Raw genomic sequence first — 12,520 nt, forward strand, 5'->3', positions numbered from 1 at the left:
AATTATGCATCAATTATTCCCAAATATGCTTTAAAAAGACTAAAGTGGTAGAGAAATGGAAGAATGATGGAATGGCTTTAACAACAATGCTGTTTAGTGATTATCAGAATGTTCTATTCTGTGCTGTCCAATACAGTAGCCACTAGCCACAGGGAGCTGCAAAGAATTTAATATGTAGTCAGTGCAAGTGAGAAACTGAATTTTTAAAAAAATTTTAATTAATGTAATTTCAATAGCTGCATGAGCCTAATGGCTACTGTCCTGAACAGGGTAGGCCTAGAAGAGTAATCCACTGGGGAAATACATCATCACTACTGCATTGCTCTTTATATTTTACTGTGTTGCCCAAGGATTGCACCATCTTTCCAAAAGATATAAAAGAAGACTGGAGACACCATCTTTGTAGTTTGCTTTTAACTTTCATTAGAGTGGAGAGTTTGGAATTTTTGTTCCTGCCTCTAATGACAAGGAGAAGAAAACTGACAGAGGGAGAGGTTTCACAAGCCTTGGAGGAACCAGAGATGAATGCTAGAGTTAGACAGCAGCACTCGAGACTCTAATGCTGACGATGATATTGATCATGAAAGGGAAAACCACAGATTCTGAGCCTTCAGATGATGACATCCTGGATTAATTCTCTCAAATTCAATAGTTGATAAGGGAACAATATATGTCTAAGGACAAAATTTATTATGTTTTTAAATCAATTAATTACATTTATATATATTTATATATATGGTGTTTTCATGCAGTTAGTCATCAAGACGAAGGACTTTGTCAAACAATATTTTGCAACAAGAACCTGGACCACCCCATTTTGCTAAATGAATGTGGGACAGTGTTCTTTCACCTTTTATGATATTTGTACACCAAAATGTGTTATATATTCAGTTTATAAATGGACAAATGCTGAAGGTAGGTATGTATATGAAAGTGACTAGAAGGGGAAAGATGAGGTAGAAATTAAAAATTTGCTGGTTTGATAAAAAAATGCTTAAAGGGTCCGCTGGACCTGGATAGTAAATGGTGATGACTATTTTTTTCTGGTATACTGAGAGTTAAAACTCTATTGTACTAGTTAAGCTACCAGATAACTATATGAAAGAGTAAAACTCCAGAAATAAGGTAAAAAGTTATTATATTTCTACTTAAATAGGTAATCTTGAAAAGGTTAAAATAGACCCTGGAGCTACAGAGCCCTGGGTTAGAATCCCAAGTCCAATACGTAGTGCAAGACCTTTGGCAAGTTACTCAGCCTCTACATGAACTAGTTCCCTCATCTGTAAAATAAAGATTAAAAAATTACTTCCTCTCTTAGAAATCAAAAAATAGCTTGAGACAAATGAAAATGGAAACACAACATTCCAAAATCTTTGGGACACAGCAAAAGCAGTTCTAAAAGGGAAGTTTATAGCAATACAGGCCTAACTTGAGAAACAAGAAAAATCTCAAATGAACAATCTAAACTTACCCCTAAAGGAACCGGAAAAAGAAGAACAAACAGAGCCCCAAATAAGTAGAAGTAAGAAAATAATAAAGATCAGAGTGGAAAGAAATAAAATAGAGACTAAAAAAACAATAGAAAAGATCATAAACTAAGAGCTGGTTCTTTGAAGACATAAACAAAATTAATAAACCTTTTGCCAAACTCAACAAGAAAAAAAAGAGAACTCAAATAAATAAAATCAGAAATCGAAAACAAGTAAGAATCAATACCAGAGAAATACAAAGGATTATAAGAGACTAGTATAAAAAATTACAGGCCAATGTAATGTCCTTTGGCTCAGGTCATGATCCCAGGGTCCTGGGATCGTCACACACCCTGCTCAGCGGGGAGCCTGCTTCTCTCTCTCCCACCCCCGACTCATGCTCTCTCTCTCTCAAATAAATAAATAAAATCTTAAAAAAAAAATCAAAACCACATTGAGATACCACCTTACACCAGTTAGAATGGCAAAAATTGGCAAGGCAAGAACAAATGTTGGAGAGGTTGTGGAGAAAGGGGAACCCTCTTACATTGTTGGTGGGAGTGCAAGGTGGTACAGCCACTTTGGAAAACTGTGGAGTTTCCTCAAAAAATTAAAAATAGAGCTACCCTATGAACCAGCAATTGCACTACTGGGTATTTACCCCAAAGACACAGATGTAGTGAAAAGAAGGGCCATATGCACCCCAATGTTCATAGCAGCAATGTCCGCAATAGCCAAACTGTGGAAAGAGCCGAGATGCCCTTCAACAGATGAATGGATAAAGAAGATGTGGTCCATATATACAATGGAATATTACTCAGCCATCAGAAAGGATGAATACCCAACTTTTGCATCAACATGGATGGGACTGGAGGAAATGATGCTAAGTGAAATAGTCAAGCAGAGCAAGTCAATTATGCTATGGTTTCACTTATTTGTGGAACATAAGGAACAGCATGGAGGACATTAGAGGAAGGAAGGGGAAAATGAAGGGGGGAAAATCAGAGGGAGAGATGAACCATGACAGACTATGGACTCTTAGAAACAAACTGAGAGTTTTAGAGGGGAGGGTGGTGGGGGGATGGGTTAGCCCGGTGATGGGTATTAAGGAGGGCATGTACTGCATGGAGCACTGGGTGTTATACGAAAACAATGAATCATGGATCACTACATCAAAAACTAATGATGTATTGTATGGTGACTAACATAACATTATAAAATAAAAAATAAAGTAAAATAAAATAAAATAAAAATTAAAAAAATACAACCTTCCAAGACCGAATCAGAAAGAAATTGAAAATCTGAACAGACTAGTTACTAATAATGGAACTGAGTCAGAAATTGAAAAACTCTCATGAAACAAAAGTCCAAGACCAGATGCTTCACAAGTAAATTCTATCAAACATTTAAGGAGGGGTTAATACCTATCCTTCTCAAACTTTTCCAAAAAAACTGAAGAGGAAGGAATGCTTCCAAATTTATTCTATAGGACAGCATTACCCCGACACCAAAACCAGACAAAGACACTACAAGAAAAAATTACAAACGAATATCTCTGATGAACATAGATGCAAAATTCCTCAACAAAATATCAGCAAACCAAATTCAGCAATAATTAAAAGGATCAGGTGATCACCATGATCAAGTGGGATTTATTTCAAGGATGCAAGGATGGTTCAATATCTGCAACTCAATCCATGTGATACACTACATTAACAAAATGAAGGATAAAAATCTTACGATCATCACAATAGATGCAGAAAAAGCATTTGACAAAATCCAACATCTGTTCATGATAAAAACTCTCAACAAAGTGGGTATAGAGGGAACACACCACAACATAAAAAATGCATATATGACAAATCCACAACTAATATATTCAACAATGAAAAGCTACAAGCTTTTCCTCTAAGATCAGGAACAAGACAAAGATGCCTGCTATATCCAATGTTATTCAACACAGTATTGGAAGTCCTAGCCACAGCAATCAGACAAGGGAAAGAAATAAAAGGCATCCAAATTGGTAAGGAGAAAGTCTCACTAATAGTTTCACTATTTTCAGATGACAAGATAATATATATAGAAAGCTCTGAAACCCCATCAAAACACTAACAGAACGAATAAACAAATTCAGTAAAGTTACAGGATACAAATTACTATACGGAATGCTGTTATGTTTCTATATACTAAGAATAAACTAACAGAAAGAGAAATTAAGAAAACAATCCCATTTACAATTACATCAAAAGAGAAAATACAAAGGAATAAAGTTAACCAAGAACGTGAAAGACTTGCACTCTGAAAGTTATAAGACATTGATGATTGAAATTGGAGATGAGGTAATTGAAGGGAAAATATACCATGCTCATGGATTAGAAGAATTAATATTGTTAAAATGTCCACACTACCCAAAGCAATCTCTATCAAAATACCAATAGCATTTTTCACAGAACTAGAACAAATAATCCTAAAATTTATACAGAACCACAAAAGACCTTGCATAGCTAAAGCAATTTTGAGAAAGAAGAACAAAGGGAAGGCATCACTCTCCTGGATCTCAAACTATCCTATAAAACTACAGTAATCAAAACAGTATGGTACTGGCATAAAAACAGACACACAGATCAATGACACAGAGTAAAGAGCCCAGAAATGAACCCACCATTATATGGTCCATTAATCTACAACACAGGAGACAAGAATACACGTTGGAGAAAAGACATCTCTTCAATACATGATGCTGGGAAAACTGGACAATTACATGCAAAAGAATGAAAGTAGACCACTTTCTGACACCATACACAAAAACAAACTCAAATTGGGTTAAAGACCTAAAGGTAAGACCTGAAACCATAAGACTCCTAAAAGAAGACATAGGCAGTAGATTCTTGGGTGTCAGCATTAGCAATATTTTTTTTGGATCTGTCTTTTCAGGTAAGGGCAGCAAAAGCAAAAATTGATTGGCACTACAACAAACTAAAAACCTTTTGCACAGCAAAACAAAAACAAAAACAAAAACAAAAACCCAACAAAATAAAAAGACAACTTAGTGAATGAGAGAAGATATTATTCACAAATGATATATCTAATAAGGGGTAAATATCCAAAGCATATAAAGAATGCATACAACTCAACAGCAAAAAATAAAGAATCCAATTTAAAAATAGACAGAGGGCTTGAATAGACATTTTTCCAAAGGAAACATACAGATGGCCAACAGACACATGAAAAAATGCTCAACACCACTAATCATCAGGGAAATACAAATCAAAACCACAATAAGATAACACTCACACCTGTCAGAATGACTAGTACCAAAAAGACAAGAAATAACAAGTGTTGGTGAGGATGTGGAGATAAGGAAACCCTTGTGCATTGTTGGTGGGAATGTAAATTGGTGCAGCCACCATAGAAAACAGTATGTAGGGTCCTCAAAAAATTAAAAATAGAAATATCATATGATCCAGCAATTCCAGTTCTGGATATTTACTTAAAGAAAACAAAAACACTAATTTGAAAAGGTACATGCACCCCTATGTTCACTGCAGCATTATTTACAATAGCCAAGATATGGAAGCAACCTGTGTCCATATATAGATATATAGGTAAAGAAAATGTGATCTATATGTGTACACACACACACACACACACACACACACGTATATTCACACACAGGAATATTACTCAGCCATAAAAAAAGAATGAAATCTTGCCATGTGTGACAACATGGATGGACGTAGAGGGTATTATGCTAAGTGAAAGTGAAATAAGTCAGACAAAGACAGATACTATATAATTTCACTTATATGTAGAACCTAAATTCCAAATAATTAAACAAACAAAACAAAAACAGACTAAATACAGAGAATAAACTAGTGGTTGCCAGAGGGAGAGGGTGGAGAAAGGGGTGAAATCAGTGAAGGGGATTAAGAGGTATAAACTTCCAACTATAAAATAAATAAGTCACGGGTATGTAAAGTTCAGCATAGAGAATATAAGTCAAAATACTGGCATAACTTTGCATGGTGATAGAAGGTAACTACACTTACTATGGTGAGCATTGCATAATGTATACAAATTTCAATCACTAGGTTGTACACCTGAAACTGATATCATATTGTATGTCAACTATACTTCAATTTTAAAAAATGACTCCCTCTTCCACAGGGCTTTACTGAGACTAAACTCGCACGCAAAGTGCTTAGCAGAGTGCTTGCCCCAACGGAAAGGATAGACATCAGCTATAGGTAGTGGTTTTATTTTCCTTGAATTGCTTAGACCAGCTCTCCTTATTTATCAGATTTGGGAACCCAACATATGCGAAACAGTTACTACATCATATTTGCTACCACCTGAATTTATCATTGTTGTCTCCAGCTGCTTGCATGGGGACCCACAGTCCAAGTGAAGTGAAGCAGCGTGGGGATCCACGGTCCAAGTGAAGTGAAGCAGTGCCAGCCTGGGGGTTCAACCTTCAGAGATCAGGCTGCTCTTGGGTGTCATGAAGCTGCAGATGCTACTGCAGAGGCCCGACCACCACGGGCTTTCCAGCCCAACCCTAATCTTCTCTTGCATAAGGACATCCCCCCTCCATCCCTCCCACCCTGATCTTTAGGTTGAGTGGGCATTACTTTAACGAACTCAAAAAATACACACACACACACAAAAAAAAGTATAAAGAAATGAGTAAAAATCTCTTGAATCTCATCATCCAGAGAAAACACTATTATCCTTCCAGGCTTTTCTCTGTACACACATATCCTATACACACAACTTTATAAGAAGTGTGATCGCACGATCCTGGATGCTGCACGCCTGTTTTTGTTCTCAAAAATATCTTTCTAATTCATTCAATAGAGATCTACGTGTTCATTCTTAGCAGGGCTCTAACCTTAAGCCATGCGTTCTGCATGCACACAAAGTGGTAGTAAAAAGTGGTTCACAAAAGAAAATATTAACATCTGCCTTTAAAAAAATGACTTAGATTAAAAATGAAGGTGAGCTGTGAGGTTCAAGTGGATTTTAAAAACAAGTAAAAAATTAGAGGCATGTTGGTTCTTTTTTATGAAAATATTGGCAAGAAGGAAGCCCTGGGCTCTATGTGCTGTGTGGCACACACCCCATTCCCTAAATGGCTATTACTTGTGGAATGTAAAACTCATGGAATGAACTTTTAATAAAATGAGAACTCGCCTGTAAACCTTAGTACATTTTCAGGGTTTAAAAACCTCATTTAATCTAGATCACAGCTCTTTGAATCTTGGCATCAGAAAGTTATTTCTGAATGCTAAACAAATACGAAAACGGTGGGTCTGCCCTTAGTCTTGCTTTCCCTTGCCAGGCTGGGGGTTCATTCTAGAGGCCACACAGGTGTGAGTCCATCTTCTCTGGATGCCACCATGTCCCTGGAGACCCCAGGGGTCTATACACCGAACTAACCAAGACCCCACTTCAGGGGACATTCAAGGGATCTTTATCTGGAAGTCTGACTTTATCACTTCTGGGATTCATTTCCACCCTGGCAGAAGTAATAAGCATGGATGAAAAGATGTTAACATACCAACATTATTTTTACTCATTTTTGTATTCTTCTTATTTTGGCTACTGCTTAGAAAGTCAAAAGAGTGTTTTTGCTACCCCACTCCTAGATAATGAAAATACAGTTATACTAAAAGAATCTGTCTCATTCTGCTGGTTGACAGTTTTGAACTTGGAATAGAAGTGATAAAAATGCATTCAGTCTGAAAGTGATCTAAAATGATCTGATATGACCTGATTGTTTCTGGGTGTCACAGGGAGCTTTGGCTGGGGGTAGGGGAAGACGGAGGGGTGAAGACCAGATCACAGGGGCAGAGGGAGGCAGAACCAGGGCAATCTCCACAGGGGGAAGGGGAGAAAGTCCAGCAAACACAGAATCCAGGCACCATGGATACCAATAAAGAGGCAGGCAGGATGGCCAACTCAGCAAGAGCAAGGACCCTAGGCAGATTAAGGACGTGGTCCCAAGCCAGTCACCAAGGATTGAGTTCAAGAAGGCAAATTTATATAAGTGGGCCTGGGTCTCCTCACTAGGTAAAACCCCATTTATCAAGCCCGAAACACCAAATAATATCCCAACATGCCATTGAGAGACACAGCTGATGGGTCCCACAGAGCCAACCTCACCCTTTTCCTGCAGAGCAGAGAGGGTAGGGAGGGTTCACTTGGCCCCACTTGGGAGAGAAGTACAGTTAGTGGTACAGGAACCTAGCAGGTCATCCACACCACTCTTCTCCCTCACCCCCACTCATCTTCCCTTCCAGGCAGGTTACTGACCAAAGAAAATTTGTTTTCACTGTTAGAACAGTTACAATAGTGAGTCACCATTACATTAATAAATAGCCTTTATATAATAAGCCACATCACTCCCTCTAGGCTATCAGCAGCAAAAACAACACAGAAAATGTCCAGGGACATTGTTTTCTTTAGATTCGTGGCCTTTAAAGCAGTGGTTCGCAAACATGGTCCCGAGAACAGCACCATCAGCATCACTTGGGAGCTTGTTAAAAACTCAAGTTCTCAGGTTCTACCCCAGACCTACAGAATCAGACACTCAGGGGTCTGGGCCCAGCCATCCGTGTTTTAATAAGTCTCCGGGAAACCCTGATGCAAGCTCAAGTTTGAGAACACTGGCCGAGTGGAAGGAACCTGGGCCGGGAGCCAGGAGACCTAATTCAGATTCCAGCTCTGGATTCCATGGTCCAATTCAGTGAAATTTAATGAATAGTCACGATGTGCTCCTGCAAGGATGTGAGGATGCCAAGTGGAGCTAGACATGGTTCTTATCCGTGGATGGTATCAAACTTCCATATTCTTTTGTTCCTCCAGGATAGGGGCTATTTTGTTCTGTTGCTCTTGTTTTGTTTCCTATTTGTATGCCCAGTGCCCATGGCATCAAAAGCACCCAATATATATGCAGTGGGCCAAGTGGTAGTGAAACAACTGTGATAAATACTACTGGACCATTCATCAATAATTTAAATGTCCCTCCAGTCTAGTTAACATGAGCCACTGTTTATTTAATGCTTATTGCACGCCAGGTGCTGAATGTCATATATCGGTGCATTTGATCCTTTTAGATGTCCTGTGGGTCGTACTGCTAATCCCACTTTGCACATCAAAAAACTGAGGCTCGTAGTATTAAGTAATTTGTCCAACATCATACATTGAAAGTGGCAGAACCAGTGATGTACCCAGAAATAACTTTATTCCAAAGCTCATAGTCTTACAAATAGTAGAGTACTTCTTCAAATCTCACAAGCTCAAAAGCCGACTTTGGGGTAAATTTCCAGCATCTAAGGTTAGTGGGTGCTTAAAACTCTACTTTGCAGGTCATCATCTTAAGTGGTCCAAGACTGTCTTTATTTTTCTCGTTTTGTGGTATATTGACATTTGGTGTTCATTGAGCATAAGAGAGTAAATAGTGGTGGAGAACTACACTAGTATGTCACTGGAATACTCTGACCCTTAAAAATCAGGCCAAAACTGTTTATAGGTTTTTCTCCTCACTCTAAGTCAAAGATGAACTTGACATCTGTCATCTACTATTTTCCTCTCAACAATTCAGGGCCAGGAGGGCTCTGGTTGGGGTTGTTGGAGGCTGTAGGGACTGAGAAAAGAAAAGGGGGATTTATGCCACAGGCAAAGACCTTACCTTACTAGGAGGTGGTCCATGATCATCCAAGTAAGTGGAATTTCCTAGGGAAAAAAAAGAAGAAAGTTGATGAATCAATACTTTTAAAACCAAAGTGATTTTAGTGCAAAGTCATTGAAAACAAGCATCCTAGGTATATCTCTATTTAGACAACTGTACCAAAGAAAAATGGGTAATTAATTGCCAGTTTGCTGGGATTTTGTTGATATCACCATACTCGATTATAGTTTCAGCAGTTACAAACACTACATATGTTGGTGTGTGTGCACACATACACACGCTGAAATACGCACCACTATCCCCCACCCAGTATCTGTTGAGCTTACTTTAGACCAGTGGTTCTCAAACCTCAGTGTGCATCAGAATTACCTGTAGAGCCTGTGGAAACATAGACTGCCTGGGTCCACAGTGTCTCTGAGAATTTGCATCTCACAAGCTCCCAAGTGATGCTGATGCTGCAGGTCCTGGAACCATACTTTGAGAACCACTGCACTATTCTTACTTTGTCTTGACTGTTGATTTCCCTTGGTCTTTTCAGTCTTGCTTGTGTTGGAAGCTTGATCTGTCTTTATGAATAGCCACTTACTGGCTTGCGTATTTTCAGAGTGCATGATTATTGTTGCCTGATGAAATAAAGACTCAGAGGGGTCAGGATGGAAACTAAAGGTCACTGAGTTCCTTTTATGTAGCAGGTACTCTGCTCAGCACTTTCCAGGTTTTCACTTAACTCAAATATCCGAGGTGGGTTATAATTATCCTCACTTACAGAGAAGGGAACAGAAGCCTAGAGAAATCCAGTAATTTGCTCAGGGTCACACCCTGTTAAACTGCAGAAAAGACAGAAGACTGTTTTTTCCAGAGTGTGCTTGGGCATCTGCTGCTCATCTGAAAAGCTACCTACCAGCTTTTGCAGAGCCCGATTACCGAGCCCAGGCACCGACCTGGCAACACATGTGAGCACAGGGAGGAGTCAGTGATGTGCTCAGTATATTCAGAAGCTCCCCTCCAGGTAGATAATACTTGTCAGTCAGGGGAAATCATCTTCACAAAAACTGAAGACAATTAGCCTTTCTAACACAACAAAATAAGGACAATATTGGAAACACAAGGATACCTAGAGAGAACAGTAGCTTAAGGAACAAGGTAAATGTCCCAGTTGAAGTAGATGAAATGTGCTTTTTTAGGAGGATGCAAAAGTGACTTAGGAAATTGAAATAAAAAGAAGTAGGGGGCACCTGGCTGGCTCAGTCAGAAGAGCATGTGACTCTTGATCTCAGGGTCATGAGTTCGAGCCCCACATTGGGTGCAGAGATTAAATATATAAATAAACTTTTTTTCAAAAGGGAGAAGTAGAACTTAAGACAGAGACAGTTCAAATGGGGAAACTTATCCAAAACATAACAAGTAAGTGGGTTTGGGTTTATAGGGTTTTTTTCCTTCTTCCATACTGGGGCATCAGCCATCCTTTCTTCTTTGTAGTCTTCTGATCTATCACCCACTTGATGTCCACAATGATTGTACCCTAATGGGCTAGTTGTATATAGTTAAGGGACAACAGGGCCCAATTTTTGCATATAAGACACACAAACACAAACACCCGGCATGTGCATGATTGGGTTATTTTCAGGAAACTTCGAAATGTGAATATGCATAACGATTAGTTTGACCTTGAGTATTGTGCTACACTCCACTGAGAACACACAGAAACAGGAAGTGAGATCTTTATCTGACTTAATAAAGAGGATGTGTATGAAAGAATCCAGAAAAATGACTGCCTTGGTCTAGCGAAATATTCAGAGCTACCTCTACATGGTATAGTCAGTAGAGCTGCAGGAGGTTCTCATCATCTCATCCTGTGAATGTGTCCTCCCGGGAGGGATGGGAGAAACCCCAGCAAACGGCAGCAAACTGCATGTTCTCCAGGTATCAGTCTCAGGCATCAAAGACAGCTCAAACAACTAAGTGTTTCTAAAATACTAGAAGTTTCCATAAGAAACAAACTTCCTAAAAATGAATGACTTGAATGTCTGACTGCTCCCTCACACTCCAGACTCGGCTACCCATTGACTCCTTAGCACGTTGGCCTGGATGTCTACAGGCATCTCACACTTTGCCAGTCCAAACACAATTCTTTATTTGCTGCAATTCCCCACCTCCCCCCTCCACCACAAACTGGCACCTCCCTATCCTTATCTGGTCACACAACACATCCCTTCCCCTGTGGGCTCCAAAGCCCAAGAGTCATTCTTGATCCATCTCTTTCCCTTACCCAGTCTGTACCAACCGTAGTCACAAGTCCCATTGGCTCAGCCTTCAAAACATTACTCAAATCTGATCACTTCCCACCAGCCCTTCTGGGCTATCTGGGAGAACCCTTGAGTCTTTTCACTGATTACAAATTTTCTCCTCTACCCATACAGCAACCAGAAGGATCTTTTAATCTTACCCATCAGGCCATGTCAGCCCTCTGCTTAAAACCTATTTCTCTGATAACAAAATAGTCAACTCTTTCCATGGTCTATACCCCCACATGACCCAGGGCCTGCCCTCCAGCCACACCCACCACCAGCCACAACAGCTTTCTCTCAGGTCCCCAACACACCGACCTGTTGTTAGCTAGGGACCCTCTCAATTAGTTCTTTCCTCTGCCAGAAAAAGCTCTTCCCCACCAGCATCATGGAGGCTTAGCTCAAATATCCTTCCTTTCTTCCTTCTCTCATCCTTCCCTTCTTCCTTCTCTCCTCCCTCCCCCCTCCCTTATAGAAGACCTCACTTCTTTCCTTTGGCACACAGAAAGGAAGCGGGCTGACCCCCGTTGGTCCGTGTGCCATGAACCCTGTTGTTTTCTCCACCAGCAGATCCCGAGTGCCATTCCACAGGTAGGTTTATCAGGACACAGAGGCTGTAAATGGTTGTGCTTTTAACAGAGGTACAGAAAGGGAAAAGAAAAGCTACACACATTTCTTTAGTTGGAGACAGCAGGTTTTTATTCTCCTCGGATCTAACTCTATTATTCTCTGGTATATAGATAGAGCTTTTCATCCTAGGATCTTATGCTTTCATACTGCAAAGTAAACAAAACCATCAGAATCTTCAGACCTGAAGCTGGTAACTTGTTGTCTGTGGAGATCACAGGAGAAGCCCTGTTATCCAAGCACGCCTCTCTGAACTGGCTGCCAGGCACCAGAGAGATTCTTGCTGCTTGCCTCGTGGGGGACTCAATGGAGGGTGTCCAGGTGGGGAAGGAAGTCAAACGAAAGCCCTCCAGGCCTTTGGGCTTGGAGTTCAAGATGTAAATTCAGGAAGAAAAGGTAGAGGAGGACTGCTGAAGGTTTTAGAGCCAGCACAGAGGACAAGC

General features: G+C 39.9%; 1 protein-coding gene across 4 annotated transcripts in view; it reads right to left on the reverse strand.

Annotated features, from left to right (window-relative positions):
• The window catches only part of UST (uronyl 2-sulfotransferase), a 301,179-nt gene that overhangs the window by 174,974 nt on the left and 113,685 nt on the right, over positions 1–12,520 (reverse strand). For all 4 annotated transcript variants that reach the window (XM_027602808.2, XM_027602805.2, XM_027602806.2 and 1 more), the window contains exon 2: positions 9,163–9,206. In XM_027602808.2, coding sequence (XP_027458609.1) covers positions 9,163–9,206 — 44 coding nt within the window. The remainder of the gene's footprint in view (positions 1–9,162; positions 9,207–12,520) is intronic.

This window comes from Zalophus californianus, chromosome 7 (genome assembly GCF_009762305.2).
Source record: "Zalophus californianus isolate mZalCal1 chromosome 7, mZalCal1.pri.v2, whole genome shotgun sequence".
NCBI lineage: Eukaryota > Metazoa > Chordata > Mammalia > Carnivora > Otariidae > Zalophus > Zalophus californianus.